The sequence below is a fragment of the Schistocerca cancellata genome, chromosome 3 (assembly GCF_023864275.1).
Source record: "Schistocerca cancellata isolate TAMUIC-IGC-003103 chromosome 3, iqSchCanc2.1, whole genome shotgun sequence".
NCBI classification, from domain to species: domain Eukaryota; kingdom Metazoa; phylum Arthropoda; class Insecta; order Orthoptera; family Acrididae; genus Schistocerca; species Schistocerca cancellata.
In genome coordinates, this window is record NC_064628.1 from 703,700,704 (window position 1) to 703,717,335 (window position 16,632).

The 16,632-nt window shown below is 45.6% G+C and overlaps 1 protein-coding gene across 1 annotated transcript in view; it reads left to right on the plus strand.

Moving 5' to 3' along the window:
* LOC126176521 (agrin-like) overlaps positions 1 to 16,632 on the plus strand; it is a 366,518-nt gene that overhangs the window by 114,423 nt on the left and 235,463 nt on the right. The window contains exon 3 of the mRNA XM_049923677.1: positions 7,735 to 7,950. Coding sequence (XP_049779634.1) covers positions 7,735 to 7,950 — 216 coding nt within the window. The remainder of the gene's footprint in view (positions 1 to 7,734; positions 7,951 to 16,632) is intronic.

The window sequence follows — 16,632 nt, forward strand, 5'->3', positions numbered from 1 at the left end:
CTGTATCTCTCAAATGATACAGCGCTTTTCTCGCCACAAACCGATACGCCAAAATGGTCACATAATACTTGTCAGTAACGTAACCTTGCAAGGTAACCATGGGGTCCGTGGAATACTATGACGGGGCTGCCCACATCACCGAACCCCACGTTGTTTCACTCTTGGGACGTAGGTGGAAACAGTGGGAAACAAGACACGTCCTATCAAATGTCTTTATTCCATAGCTCCATAGTCCAGGTTTTATGGCTTCGGCACAACGTTCCTCTGTTAGAGGCATTGGCACCCCTGATGAGTGGTAATGGAATTCTAGCTCGCCCTGCGATTTCCTGCTTCTTGAGCTCCCTTCGTGTTGTTTTGGCGCTGACGCGGTTCGCGAGAGCGACATTCATTTCTGCAGTGCCTTTTTCAGCTGTCGTACTCTTATTTTTCCTCACAATTCTCTTTAATGACCGTCTGCCACATTCACTCAACTCACAGTTTCGTCCGCATTGTGACTTAGTGGATGACGTATTTCCGCTTTCCCCGCATGCATTATAAATATTCGATACAGCACCTCCTAAAGCACCAAATACTGCGGTTACCTCGGTAACAGAAGCACCCAACATACGACCAACAGTTTGCCGACGTAATTCACTTAGTTCCGACATAATTCTCTCACAAATACACAGAACACTATTCTGACCACAATTGACACTTGCAAAGTATTGAGGTCATTGTACAGGTGCCGTTCGAGGTCAAATGCAACAGTGCACTTACATACGCTTCTCGCGCTGTTTTCTTATTTTTTCCCGACCCCTGTGTATTGGAATTTTGCAAGCTACTAGACTGCTGCCGCACTAGCCTGATGCCCTAGTGTGGGCGGCAGCCTTAAGGAGGCCGGACGTCAAGAATTTTAAAAAAATTCGATTTTTTAAAAATATGCCTATTTGGCAGTGCGCATCTTCCTGAATAGTTTGATGTATAAGATATTTATTTGACAGATCATAAGGCACGGTATTTAGTCTTAAGTGTAGCAAGATGATGGTGATAGTAAAGCTTTCCTTGAGGTTCAAAAATGTGCTCCATATGAAGCTGAGGCTGTTTTGCAGAAGTTCGAATGTGTAGGACATGTACAGAAAAGACTTGGCACTAGACTTAGAAGGCTGAGACAAGATTTTTCAGGACTAAAATTATCTGACTGGAAGGGATTAAAAGGAAGAGGGTGACTGACGAATGCAGCAATTGACAAGCTACAGACATATTATGGCTTGGCAGTAAGAAGGAACACAGGGGACTTGAAACATATGAAGCAAGCAGTTTGGGCCTTATACTGCCAGAAAATGTCCACAGACAATAACCCTAATCACAACTTGTGCCCAGAAGGAAGAGAATCATGGTGTGGCTACGAAAGGTCAATTGCTGCTGGTGAAGAAGATCATCACACGAACCGAGCGAGGTGGCGCAGTGGATAGCACACTGAACTCGCATTCGGGAGGACGACGGTTCAATCCCGCGTCCGGCCATCCTGATTTAGGTTTTCTGTGATTTCCCTAAATCGCTTCAGGCAAATGCAGGGATGGTTCCTTTGAAAGAACACGGCCGGCGTCCTTTCCCGTCATTCCCTAAACCGATGAGACCGACGACCTCGCTGTTTCGTCTCTTCCCCCAAACACCCCAACTCATCACAGCAATTCTCAACCAACTACTGTAATGGAAACCATCAAACCTATGTTCAGGGACCTTGAAAATGAAAACTTATTGAAAAAATGTTTTCATGGCGGTACCCAAAACCCAAATGAAAGTTTTAACCAATGTGTATGGAATAGATTGCCAAACGCCATTTTTTTGGTGTTTATGATGCAGTTTCATGTTTTAATCATGATGTGCAAAGCAGGAAGTATGTTTTAGAGAAAATGAGAACTAAGCCCGGAGTGAACTGCATCGAAGCTTTGTATGCGATAGACAGAGAGCTTCTAGTGAAAGCAGGTAAATCGTTTTTGGAAGTGATAAAATCAAGAAGAGTGCATCATAGGAATGTAAAAAGAAAAAAAACTGATTTAGAAAATGAAAAAGAACCCGCTTATCGTGCTGGACAGTTCTTCAAAAATGACAAATACAAGCAGAAACTTTATCGGCCATTTTGCGCAAAACACATTTCTGTACTTAGGTACATGTAACATCTAAAATAAATGTCCTATTACTTTCAAATTTGATATGTTTATTAAACACAAACTCCTTTATGCAAAACTCTAAAATTTTCCAAATGTATTAAAAACTGTGGTAAAAATTGAGATGGAACTTCCTGTGTGCCGCACCGGGACTCGTACTCGGGACCTTTGCCTTTCGCGGGATAGTGCTCTACCTAACGTATTTTTTGTCAGTTCGTCGTTGATCCATTAACACAGTTTTCTTTAATAAAATTATAAACAGCCGACCAGTTGCAATGGATAAGGAATTCTTTACCTAGTTTTCAACAAATTTAAATTTGTCTTCTTCAGAAGGTGGCAATTTTACATTAGTATGGACTAATGTACCATCGCCGTTTTTGCAAATGTCGGCATAGATCCATCTGTCAAAATTAAAATATAGCCCTAGAAATAGGGTTTGTCACGTAAATATAAATTAGTACATGGATTTTGCAGAGCTCACAACCGACGTTTTTTTATACACTCCTGGAAATGGAAAAAAGAATACACTGACACCGGTGTGTCAGACCCACCATACTTGCTCCGGACACTGCGAGAGGGCTGTACAAGCAATGATCACACGCACGGCACAGCGGACACACCAGGAACCGCGGTGTTGGCCGTCGAATGGCGCTAGCTGCGCAGCATTTGTGCACCGCCGCCGTCAGTGTCAGCCAGTTTGCCGTGGCATACGGAGCTCCATCGCAGTCTTTAACACTGGTAGCATGCCGCGACAGCGCGGACGTGAACCGTATGTGCAGTTGACGGACTTTGAGCGAGGGCGTATAGTGGGCATGCGGGAGGCCGGGTGGACGTACCGCCGAATTGCTCAACACGTGGGGCGTGAGGTCTCCACAGTACATCGATGTTGTCGCCAGTGGTCGGCGGAAGGTGCACGTGCCCGTCGACCTGGGACCGGACCGCAGCGACGCACGGATGCACGCCAAGACCGTAGGATCCTACGCAGTGCCGTAGGGGACCGCACCGCCACTTCCCAGCAAATTAGGGACACTGTTGCTCCTGGGGTATCGGCGAGGACCATTCGCAACCGTCTCCATGAAGCTGGGCTACGGTCCCGCACACCGTTAGGCCGTCTTCCGCTCACGCCGCAACATCGTGCAGCCCGCCTCCAGTGGTGTCGCGACAGGCGTGAATGGAGGGACGAATGGAGACGTGTCGTCTTCAGCGATGAGAGTCGCTTCTGCCTTGGTGCCAATGATGGTCGTATGCGTGTTTGGCGCCGTGCAGGTGAGCGCCACAATCAGGACTGCATACGACCGAGGCACACAGGGCCAACACCCGGCATCATGGTGTGGGGAGCGATCTCCTACACTGGCCGTACACCACTGGTGATCGTCGAGGGGACACTGAATAGTGCACGGTACATCCAAACCGTCATCGAACCCATCGTTCTACCATTCCTAGACCGGCAAGGGAACTTGCTGTTCCAACAGGACAATGCACGTCCGCATGTATCCCGTGCCACCCAACGTGCTCTAGAAGGTGTAAGTCAACTACCCTGGCCAGCAAGATCTCCGGATCTGTCCCCCATTGAGCATGTTTGGGACTGGATGAAGCGTCGTCTCACGCGGTCTGCACGTCCAGCACGAACGCTGGTCCAACTGAGGCGCCAGGTGGAAATGGCATGGCAAGCCGTTCCACAGGACTACATCCAGCATCTCTACGATCGTCTCCATGGGAGAATAGCAGCCTGCATTGCTGCGAAAGGTGGATATACACTGTACTAGTGCCGACATTGTGCATGCTCTGTTGCCTGTGTCTATGTGCCTGTGGTTCTGTCAGTGTGATCATGTGATGTATCTGACCCCAGGAATGTGTCAATAAAGTTTCCCCTTCCTGGGACAATAAATTCACGGTGTTCTTATTTCAATTTCCAGGAGTGTATTTTATATTTCATGTTTTATATTTTATATTTTAATTTTGACAAATGGATCTATGCCGACATTTGCAAAAACGGCGATGGTACATTAGTCCATACTAATGTAAAATTGCCACCTTCTGAAGAAGACAAATTTAAATTTGTTGAAACCTAGGTAAAGAATTCTTTACCCATTGCAACTGGTCGGCTGTTTATAATTTTATTACGTGGAACCGTTGCTGTTGTGCAGCTCTCTTTAAAATACAGTTTTTTTTATTACAGAGGGTAGCTAACACTCTCTTTCTTTTTTTGTGTGTGTGTGGGGGGGTGGGGGGGCTGGGTGGACGTCATAAGACATTCGTTCAAGTTGATCGTTGATTCCTTTACTCAGTTTTTGTATTACAGAGGGCGAGGAGCCCTCTGACTGAACACGCTGAGCTACCGTGTCGGCTAGAATTATATTGAAGGACACACAACACCCAGTCCTCTGCCGGGAATCGAACCTGGGCCACCTGCGTGGTAGCCGGTAACGCTACCGCTACGCTACGGAGGCGGACAAACCTGTGACTGAACACGCAGAGCTACCGTGCGGGCTGCCTCACAGAAGCTCTCCTGCAGACCGAGCACTCCTGGAAGGAAGGCTGTTGCGGAGACATTGCTTAGCCACAGCCTGGGGGATGTGTTCAGAATGAAATTTTCAATCTGCAGCGGAGTTTGCGCTGGTACGAAACTTCTTGTCAGGTTAAAACTGTGTGCCGGACCGCGACTCGAACTCTGAGAGCTTCTGTGAAGTTTGGAACGTAGGAGACGAGGTACTGGCGGAAGTAAAGCTGTGAGGGCGGTCATGAGTCGTGCTTCGGTAGCTCAGATGGTAGAGCACTTGCTCGTGAAAGGCAAAGGTCCCGAGCTCGATTCTCGGTCCGGCACAAAGTTTTAAACTGCCGGAAAGTTTCATATCAGCGCACACTGCGCAGAGTGAAAAATTTCTTTCTAGAAACTGATATAGCTAACTATAAAATTAGAGATTTTTCTAAACATGAAGTTTAAAATGTAACAGCTCATTCATTTTTTCATGACTTAAATAAATTGTAGAGTTTCAAACATCTGTAAGTATGGTTGGTATGCTGTGCAAAATTCATCGAAAACTCTCTCTTAGTTATGAAGAAAAGTGTACCTATAGCAAGAAATGCAACCAATAGAAGGTGAAAACATGATGAAATTTCACATGTAAAAAAAATATTATTTTTTTATGTTGTGGAACATCTTCTTCTATGAGTGTGAATCTTGAATCCTTCCTGGTCATGTTGACAATATCTTATGAATTTGTTTGTAAAAGTACCGGGTGATCAAAAAGTCAGTATAAATTTGAAAACTGAATAAATCACGGAATATTGTAGATAGAGAGGTACAAATTGACACACATGCTTGGAATGACATGGGGTTTTATTAGAACCAAAAAAATACAAAAGTTCAAAAAACGTCCGACAGATGGCGCTTCATCTCATCAGAATAGCAATACAAAGTAAGACAAAGCAAGGATGATGTTCTTTACAGGAAATGCTCAATATGTCCACCATCATTCCTTAACAATAGCTGTAGTCGAGGAATAATGTTGTGAACAGTACTGTAAAGCATGTTCGGAGTTATGGTGTGTCATTGGCGTCGGATGTTGTCTTTCAGCATCCCTAGAGATGTCGGCCTATTACGATACACTTGCGACTTCAGGTAACCCGAAAGCCAATAATCGCACGGACTGAGGTCTGGGGTCCTGGGAGGCCAAGCATGACGAAAGTGGCGGCTGAGCACACGATCATCACCAAACGACGCGCGCAAGAGATCTTTCACGCGTCCAGCAATATGTGGTGGAGCGCCATCCTGCATAAACATCGTACGTTCCAGGTGTTTATCAGCCAGACTGGGGGTGATGCGATTCTGTAAGATATCGGCGTACCTCTCACCTGCCACGGTAGCAGTTACAAAACCAGAATCACACATTTCCTCGAAGAAAAAAGGCCCGATAACGGTAGATGTTGTAAATCCAACCCATACCGTGACTTTCTCGTCGTGCAATGGAGTTTCCACGACAGCTCTAGGATTTTCAGTAGCCCAAATTCTGCAGTTGTGGGCATTGACAGATCCTCGGAGCGTGAAATGAGCTTCATCGGTCCACAACACGTTACTCAACCAATCGTCATCTTCCACCATCTTTCGAAACGCCCACACCGCAAATTCCCTCCGCTTCACTAAATTGCCATGTAACAGTTCACGATGCCGATGGATTTTGTACGGATAGCATCGGAGGATACGCCTCAGTGCCAACCAAACAGTAGTGTATGGAATGCCAGTGCGACGTGCGACTGCACGAGCGCTGACTTCCCCGTGCATAGACGAACCTTCTACAGTCTCCATTTCTTCCTGAACTGTCTCAGCAGCATTACGCCTTGTGCTCGGTCGGCCACTACGGGGTCTATCGTCTAAACAACCCGTGGCTTCGAACTTCGAAATCATTCTCGCCACAGCTGTATTTGTCAACGGACCTTTACCCGTTCGAATCCCCTTCCTATGGCGTAACGCTGAACTAGCACATTCCCCATTCTGATAATACAGCTTCACTAAAAGCGCCTTTTCAGGTAACGTCAACATGCTGCGACTTCTGGCGCATCTGATTCTCTCTCTTTTTTTTTCTTTATTGTTATTTTAAACACCTTGTACAAAGGTGGGCTGTCAGCAGCATAGTACGCTGCTCTTCAGCCGCGAGTGGTACAATAAATGACATAAAGTAGTGACAGACAATACAATAAAAATGGCGGGTAAAAACAGTAGACACAAAATCAAGATACATGAAACCGCTCACGCTGGACAAGAAAAAACACTAAAATCTGTTGACTCGGCGCACATAACATGGATGACGGCGACGGCACACGTGAACAGTGGTGGCGTGACGGCGAAAGAACACTTAACACAAACGAAGGCACACACACGAGACACTGATGGCGATGATCTCCGGCGCGCGAATGTTCACTGAGCGTGTGCGAGTCCGGGGACCTGCCAAGAGAGGAGGAGGAGGAGGAAGGGGAGTGGGAGAGGGAGAGGGAAGAGCAGAGATGCCATGGGCAGGGGAGAGAGGGGAGGGAGGAAGGGGGAGGGGAAGCCCCGGGGAAGAGGGGCGGAGGAAGGGGATGGGGGAAAAGGAAAGAGAAGGGAGGGAGGGTGCCTAAAGGAAAGGACACAGGAAGTGGGGGAGGATCAAAGTTGATAGGAGGGGTAGATGGAGGGGAGGAGGACATCATCAGGAAGGGGAAGCTGGCGGAAGCCACCGTGGGAGAGGGTAAGGAGGGTGGAGAGATGGAGACCGGGTGGGAGTTTCTCTCTCTCATTACAGCTCCTTTTATACACGATTGTCATGCGCAGTCACTGACGTTTTGCTCTCCAGCGCCAACTGTCGGACATTTTGTGTACTTTGTTTGTTTCTTTTTTTTTTTGTTCTAATAAAACCCCATGTCATTCCAAGCATGTGTGACAATTTGTACCTCTCTATCTACATTATTCCGTAGTTTATTAAGTTTTCAAATTTATGCTGACTTTTTGATCAGCCGGTATAGACAGTGGAAATGAAAATGTGCTGCGATGCCTCTCGTGCTCCAAGTCGGCCCCCTCAACGCCTCTCTCCCTCTGCCGGTGCTGCGGCAGATCCGTGCGAGTCGGTGCGGTGCGCGCCGCCCGAGGTGTGCCAGCTGGACGCGGACCGCCAGCCGTCGTGCCGCTGCGGCGAGACGTGCCCGCTCGACCTGACGCCCGTCTGCGCCTCCGACGGCCGCACCTACGCCAACGAGTGCTCGCTGCGCCAGGAGGCCTGCCGCACCCGCAGGGCCCTCACCGTGCTCTTCCGCGGCAAGTGCTCCGAAGGTAAGAACACTGCTCCTTCTACTGTCTGCGCCAGCCGTATCGACTGGTCTTAGAACTAGTGACTAGAAAATCCAGAGGCTAATCAAACACCTGCATCTACATTCATACTTCTGTAAACCCTCGTCGCCAGTTTTGCAAAGGCCTCGTCGCTACTGCTGTGGAGGCCGAGTTGCCACTGTTGTTACGGTAGGCCGAGCCCGTGAGTCCGTGAAACCGCTTCTAGTGCAGTACACCGCTAAGACAATTTCTCCCTGCCCCTCGGTCAGGTAACAGGATCGCAGAACGAAGATACTTCAACACTCCAACAAATTAGTAACAAAGTCACACAAATGAGTTAAAAGATTTACTTATCTTTGTGACTTGTTCAATGATTAAGTCTGTAACATTGCATGTAACGTTGTTGTTGTTGTTGTTGTTGTCTTCAAAAAATCGCTCTGAGCACTATGGGACTTAACTTCTGAGGTCATCAGTCCCCTAGAACTTAGAACTACTTAAACCTAACTAACCTAAGGACATTACACACATCTATGCCCGAGGCAGGATTCGAACCTGCGACCGTAGTGGTCGCTCCGTTCCCGGCTGCAGCGCCTAGAACCGCTCGGTCACTTCGAGCGGCTGTAGTCTTCAGTCCAGAGACTTGTTTGATGCAGCTCTCCATGCTACTCTACCTTGTGCAAGCTTCTTCATCTCCTAGTACCTACTGCAACCTACATCCTTCTGCATCTGCTCAGTGTATTCATGTCTTGGTCTCCCTCTGCGATTTTTACCCTCCACGCTGCCCTACAATACTAAATTGGTGGTCCCTTGATGCCTCCGAACATGTCCTACCAACCGATGTCTTCTTATAGTCAAGTTGTGCTATAAATTCCTCTTCTCACCAATTCGATTCAGTACCTCCCCACCTTACCTTCAGCATTCTTCTGTAGCACCACATTTCGAAGGCTTCTATTCTCTTCTTGGCTAAACTACTTATCGTCCTTGTTTCACTCCCATACATGGCTACACTCCATACAAATAATTTCAGAAACGACTTCCTGACACTTAAATCTATACTCGATGTCAACAAATTTCTCTTCTTCAGAAACGCTTTCCTTGCCATTGCCAGTCTACATTTTACATCCTCTCTACTTCGACCATCATCAGTTATTTTGCTCCCCAAATAGCAAACCTCATCTACTTCTTTAAGTGCCTCATTTCCTAATCTAATTCCGTCAGCGTCACTTGATTTAATTCGACCACATCCCATTATCCTCATTTTGCTTTTCTTCTTGTTCATCGTGTATCCTCCTTTTAAGACACTGCCCATTCCGTTCAACTGATCTTCCAGGTCTTTTGCTGTCTCTGACAAGAATTACAAGGTCGTCGGCAAACCTCGAAGTTTTTTTGTTCTCCATGGATTTTAATTCCTACTCCGAATTTTCTTTTGTTTCCGTACTTGCTTACTCAATATACAGATTGAATAGCTTTAGGGATAGGCTACAACCATGTCTCATTCCCTTCCTAACCACTGCTTCCCTTTCATGTCCCTCGACTCTTATAACTGCCATCTGGTTTCTGCACAAGTTGTAAATAGCCTTTCGCTCCCTGTCTTTGACCCCTACCACCTTCAGAATTTGAAAAAGAGTATTGTCAAAAGCATTCTCTAAGTCTACAAATGCTTTCCTTAGTATATCTACTAAGATAAGTCGTAGGGTCAGTACTGCCTCACATGTTCCAACGTTTCTACGGAATCCAAACTGATCTTCCCCAAGCTCGGCTTCTACCAGTTTTTCCATTCGTCTGTAAGGAATTGGCGTTACTATTTTACAGCCGTGACTCATTAAACTGATATTTTGGTAATTTTCAAACTTGTCAACACCCGCTTTCTTTGGGATTGGGATTGTTCTTCTTGAAGTCTGAGACTATTTCGCCTTTCTCATACATCTAGCTTACGAGATGGTGGAGTTTTGTCAGGGCTGGCTCTCAAGGCTATCAGTAGTTCTAATAGAATGTTGTATACTCCCGGGGCCTTGTTTAGACTTAAGTCTTGCTCTGCATGTAATATGACACAAAAAGGCCCTCAACGGCTAAGCGTAAATATTCGTAGGTAAAGTTCACAGTACATAGCAAATGCAATTTACAACAACTGTCTGTTCACTTCTAAGAGTTTACTAAACGACGTTCCCTGCCTAAGGCAGTCCTGGACGATGATCTATAACCAAATGCGCGAGAGTTGCTCTTCTACCTTCCCACTAAGCTTCTGTCCGATGTCGTCCGGTCATTGGCAGAACATACTCGGCCGGCAATTGGCCGAGGCTTAGTCGGTATCTTCATCCTGCCTACACTATGCTTGTCCTTCCTCTTTTAGAATACTGCTGCGTGGTGTGGTATCCTTACCAGATAGGACTGACGGAGTACATCGAAAAAGTTTAAACAAGGACAGCACGTTTCGTATTATTGCGAAATAGGGGAGAGAGTGCCATGAAATGATGCAAGATTTGGGGTGGATATCATTAAAACAAAGGCGATTATTGTTACAGCGGAATCTTCTCAGGAAATTCCAATCACCAACTTTCTCCTCCCAATGCTAAAATATTTGGTTGATACCACCCTACATAGAAAGAATCGATCACCATACTAAAATAAGGGAAATCAGAGCTCGTACGGATAGATACAGTTGATCGTTCGTACGCGCGCTATACGAGAATGGAATAATAGAGAATTGTGAAGGTGGTTCGAAGAACCATCTGCCGGGCACTTAAATGTGATTTGCAGAGTATCCATGTAGAGAGAGGTACACTATGTGGTCAAAAGTATCCGTACACCCCCAAAGACATACGTTTTTCATATTAGGTGCATTGTGCTACCATCTATTGCCAGATACTCCATGTCAGCGACCTCAGTAGTCATTAGACATCGGGGGAGAGCAGAATGGGGCGCTCCGCAGAACTCACGGACTTCGAACGTGGTCAGGTGAGTGGGTGTCACTTGTGTCATACGTCTGTACGAGAGATTTCCACACTCCTAAACATCCCTAGGTCCACTCTTTCCGATGTGATAGTGAAGTGGAAACGTGAAGGGACACGTACAGCCAAAAGCGTACAGGCCGATCTCGTCTGTTGAGTGAGAGACCGTCGACAGTTGAAGAGAGTCGTAATGTGTAATAGGCAGACATCTATCCAGACCATCACACAGAAATTCCAAACTGCATCGGGATCCACTGTAGGTACTATGACAGTTAGGCGGGAGGTGAGAAAACTTGGATTTCATGGTCGAGCGGCTGCACACAAGCCACACATCACGCCGATAAATGCCAAACGGCGCCTCGCTTGGTGTAAGAAGCGTAAACATTGGACGGTTGAACAATGGAAAAACGTTGTGTGGCGTGACGAATCACAGTACACAATGTGGCGATCCGATGGCAGGGTGTGGGTGTGGCGAATACCCGGTGAACGTCATGCGCCAGCGTAAAATTCGGAGGCGGCGGTGTTATGGTGTGGTCGTGTTTTTCATAGAGGGGGCTTGCACCCCTTGTTGTTTTGCGTGGCACTATCACAGCACAGGCCTACATTAATGTTTTAATCACCTTCTTGCTTCCCACTATTGAAGAACAATTGGGGGATGGCGATTGCACCTTTCAATACGACAGAGCACCTGCTCACAATGCACGGCCTGTGGCAGAGTGGTTACACGTCAATAACATCCCTGTAATGGACTGGCCTGCACAGAGTTCTGACCTGAATCCTATAGAACACCTTTGGGATGTTTTGGAACGCCTACTTCGTGCCAGGCCTCACCGACCGACATCGATACCTCTCCTCAGTGCAGCACTCCGTGAACAAAGGGGTTGCCATTCCCCAACAAAGCTTCTAGCTCCTGATTGAACGTATACCTGCAAGAATTGAAGCTGTCATCAAGACTATGGGTTGGCCTACGCCGTATTGAAGGCGCCATGATCTTGTAAGTTATTTTCAGCCAGGTCTCCGCACACTTTTGATCACATAGTGTAGATCTTCAGAGCAACGTTAAGAATGCAGTGGGAATGTATTCACATCTGTTGGATGAATGTTATGAAAACAAACACTCCAAACCGACATTTCACGTAAGTAACATCCAATGAAAAACTGTAACGCGACCATCTGTGAGGCGTGCTTATACTTATGTATTATTTATATTTTAGGACAATTAATCTGTAAAAAAAAGCACGCCACATGTTGTAATGAAAGCATGAAAACCGTCTGAAGATGAATCGTAATGATTCGAAACGGATAACGGTACCTTTTGGATAAAGGAACTGAAAATAAATTTGTGGCTGGTTGCTGTCTCAACACCATCAACGTTTGTCTTCAGATAACAGCCACGGTCTCCAACCATGTCATCATATGAAAAAATTGCATTATTGAGTTTATCTGGGATGCCTTGCAATGTGCTGTTCAGAAGAGATTTCGACCCCCTCGTAGTGTTACGGATTTATGGCCAGCTCTGCAGCATTCATGGTGTCAATTCCCTCCAGCACTACTTCAGACTTTATTCGAGACCATGCAACGTCGTATTGCAGCACTTCTGCCTATTCGAGAGGGGGGGAGGGGGGGGGGGGGGAAGGGTGGGGCCTTCACGATATTAGGCAGGTGTACCAGGTTCTTTGGCTCTTCAGTGTACAACAAACGGACATCAGAAATATAGGCCTATAGATTTCTGCGACTGTTCGACGGCCCTTCTTGAAAACAGGAATGAGTTGTGCTTCTTTCCCATCATTAGGAACGTTTCGCTCCTCTGCAGATCTACAGTACACTGCTGCTAGAAGCACAGGAATTTCTTTCACTTACTCGGTGCAGAATCGAATTGGTATCCCGTTAGGTCGAGTGGCCTGTTGAGCAATTTCAGAAGCTTTTCTATCCATTGGCCACTTATCTCCATATCTGTCATTTTGTCGTTCGTGCGACAATTTGAAGGAGGAACTAGAGTTCAATCTTCCTCTGTGAATCAGTTTTGGGAAAAGACGTTTAGCATTTCGGCCTTTTCTGTGTCATCCGCTGTTTCACTGCCATTATGGCCACAGAGTATCTGGGCAGATGACAGATCCGTTTACTCATTTGACATAACACCAAAACTTCTGTCATGTTATCTTCACTTTCAGGGATTAGGCGTGACGCATGTTCCTGCTTCATGGGTCACTTTATTCGTGCCACCTCTTCTTGAGTCTTGCAGTACTTCTTTTTCTATGAGGTACATACGGTGTTACGAACTGCAGATGCCTAAGGAATAAATAACTTTATTACTGAGCACAAAAACAGGAATACACAGAGCATTTCATATCATATCCTTCCGAGTCATTGTACAGAGCTAAACACTAAGCTGGCTGAAACGAGTCCAAACCAAAATTAAGAAGACTGACAAAGGCATCCATCATAAATGATACATCGGAGGAAGGGCCGAGGGCACTGCTCGTATGGGGTGTTCGAGCAATCTATCTCTCTCGCCCGAGTCCACACTTCCCCTCATACCACATCACGCTGTCTGAACAATAAGCGGGGGAACAGAAAGCGCCACATGGGGCTTTGTTCCATGTTTCTGAACAACAGAGATCACAAACGAAACAAATTTTTAGTATTATTTAATTATTTTTGGTGAGCTGAAGACTTAATAAAATTTGCATGTGGCACAAACTGTCTGCATAAGGACACACGCAGACAGCTTCGCAGATTTTCGTCACTCGCGACGCCACGTAATCGTGACTTACGAGGGCTGTTCAATAAAGAATAATCATAATTTTTTATGGTCAGAATTTCTCGCGCTAAAATTTAATCTCACGATATTCTGTTATATAAGGTGCAACAAACACGCCGTAGTAGTTTCATTGTTGGGACTCCTAGTTTCCGCGTTTGAGAGGCAGGCAAGGTCAGACATGTTCAATATCGCCTACCGCTGCAGTGGAGGTAACACACGAGGAACAATATGCGGCTTTGAAATTTTGCTTTCGTCTCAACAAATCTTCAGCTGAGGCCTATACAATGTTACAGGAGACCTATGGAGAGTCCGTTCTTCCCTACAGCACAGCTCGAAGGTGGTTTAAAATGGTTAAAGAAGGGAGACAATCAATTTCAAATGAAGGTGGACCCAGTGCTCCAGGTACTACTCTTACGGAAGAAAACATCAACACTGGTGCTGTTATTGTGGGAGAGGATCGACTAATTACTTTAAGACGACTTTCTGAAATACTGATCACTTCATTGGGTGCCACCCACACTCTGGTGACACAAAAATTACACATGCCATGTGTTTGTGCGCGATGGGTTCCAAGACAGTTGATTCCCGAACAAAAGGACGTTCCCGTGCAGGTCTGCATGCAGTTAAAGTTGATGTTAGAGGAAGATCTCTTTTAAATGTAATCTCTGCTGATGAAACTTGGCTACATCATTTTGATCCTGAGAGCAAACAGCAAAGCTGGGTGTGGAAATCTCCTTCATCACCAATCCCAAAAAAAGCAAAAGTGGTTGCTTCTGCTGGGAAAGTTATGGTCATCTCATTCTTTGATATTCGTGGAATGGTTTATCAGCATGTTGTATCTGCACACACAGCACTAACTGGACAATACTACAGGGAAGTCCTGAAAACACTGCAAGTCCATATCAGGAGCAAAAGACCACATTTCCGTGAAGCAGGCTGGATGCTGCACCACGATAATGCGCGGCCCTCTATTGCCATTGTTGTTGCTCAATATCTTTCAAAAATCAACGTAAAGTACATCACTCAACCTCCCTATAGTCCGGATTTATCCCAATGTGACTTTTTTCTATTCCCTGGAAAGAAGAAACGCCTTCGTGGGAGACATTATCAATCATCAGAAGCAGTGGTGAAAGCTGCGGATTCGATTTTGAAGGACCTCTCAAAAAATGGTTTCCAGCACGTATTTGAAGACTGGCAGAAACGCCGGGACAAGTGCATCGCATTCATGGGAGGTTACTTTGAGAAGGAGGATGAGTAAAGGTATGAGGATGAGTAAGGTATGTTGTCAAAAAAATAATCATAATCATTCTTTATTGAACAGCCCTCGTATTTTGTTTCATAATCGAAGAAACCTTTCACGTAAATATGTTAATCGGAACACTGATATCACGCTTGCATCCTCATTATGGAAACGTGAAAAGTCTTCCCGAGGAAAACAATATAGGGACACCTTCAACCGAAACTGTAAACGGTCTCGAAAACAGTCCAAAAACCAACAATGTAAGTCTGGCAGTGTCCTGAAACGTTTAGAAAGCTATTCCTGGAATTCTTGTAGTACCACAATGGGTTGCTCAAAATTTGCGTTTTCTTTAACGCCAGTGAGTGGGGCGGGGCGAGGTGGGGGTGGGGGGGGGCGGTTTTTAACACAATTCAACACAAGCGGCTTGGCTTCTAATCATATTGCTTGCCTATGGAGTAGCGTCTTAGTTGTGCGACTAGGTTCATCACACGAATTCACATCAATGGAATACCTAAGTATTACAATTACGAAGAAGTTCAGTTGGAACGATGACATATAAGCGAGACAGATGGAAAAAATTCAGTAAACTTTTTATTATTTCAAAAATATTCGCCATATCTACTAATACATTTATCCAGCCGTGAAACAAGAGGGTCAAAGCTTTCATGGAAAAGTGTTTCCGGTTACCTAGGGAACCGTGATTCAAATCGACAGCCAAGAATGTCTTCCTTCGGGACTCCAAAAACATGGATATCGCATGCAGAGAGATCGGGACTGTATGGAGGATGTGTGAGGGCTTCCCGGCAAAACTTCTACAGCACGTTCGAAACAACCTTGGCAGCATGTGGTCGGACAATTTGTTGGCAGGTGTTTTGACTACGCTCCACAAATTTCGCTAGGTAGCTTTACGCATCCTCATACAGTCTCGATACCTCCCCAAGGGATTTGCATATTTTTGGAGCACTGAAGAAAGCAATTTATGGCTGTCGATTTCCTTCGGACGAAGAGGTGCACGTCTGGATACAATTATGGTTACCTAGGCAACCGCAAACATTTTTCCGTGAAAGCATTGACCGTCTTGTCTAACGGCGGATAACTGTTTTAACAATTATGGCGATTACTTTTGAAATAATAAACAGTTGACTTACTTTTTTCATTTGTCAGATTCCATAATGTATGAGAAATGTATTAACAGTTACGGCGAATACTTTTGAAATAATAAACAGTTTAATTACTTTTTTCTATCTGTCTCGTTGTCATCTCACTGCCTCTTACAGAAAATATTGTGGGGAAGGTAAACCAAAGACTGTTTTACTAGCAGAACGGTTGGAAGGCGCAACAGGCCTACTAAAGAGACTGCTTACACTACGCTTGTCAGTCCTCTTCTGAGTATTCCTGCATGGTGTGGAATCCGCATCAGATGGGATTGATGGAAGATGTCGATAAAGTTAAAAGAAGGGGAGTTCGTTTTGTACTATCAAAATAACTGAGAGAGTGTCACGGATATGCTGTGCGAGTTGGGGTGGTAATTTTTAAAGGAGGGCGTTTCTCGTTGCGGCGAGATATTTTCATGAAATTTGAAGCACCAGTTTCTCCTCCTAAAAGACCACCATAACAATATAGAGAAATGAGAGCTCATACAGAAAGCTTTAACTGCTCATTTTTCCCGCGTGTCTACATCTACATCAGTACTCCGCAAGCCACTTGACGGTGTTTGGCGAAGGGCACTTCCTATA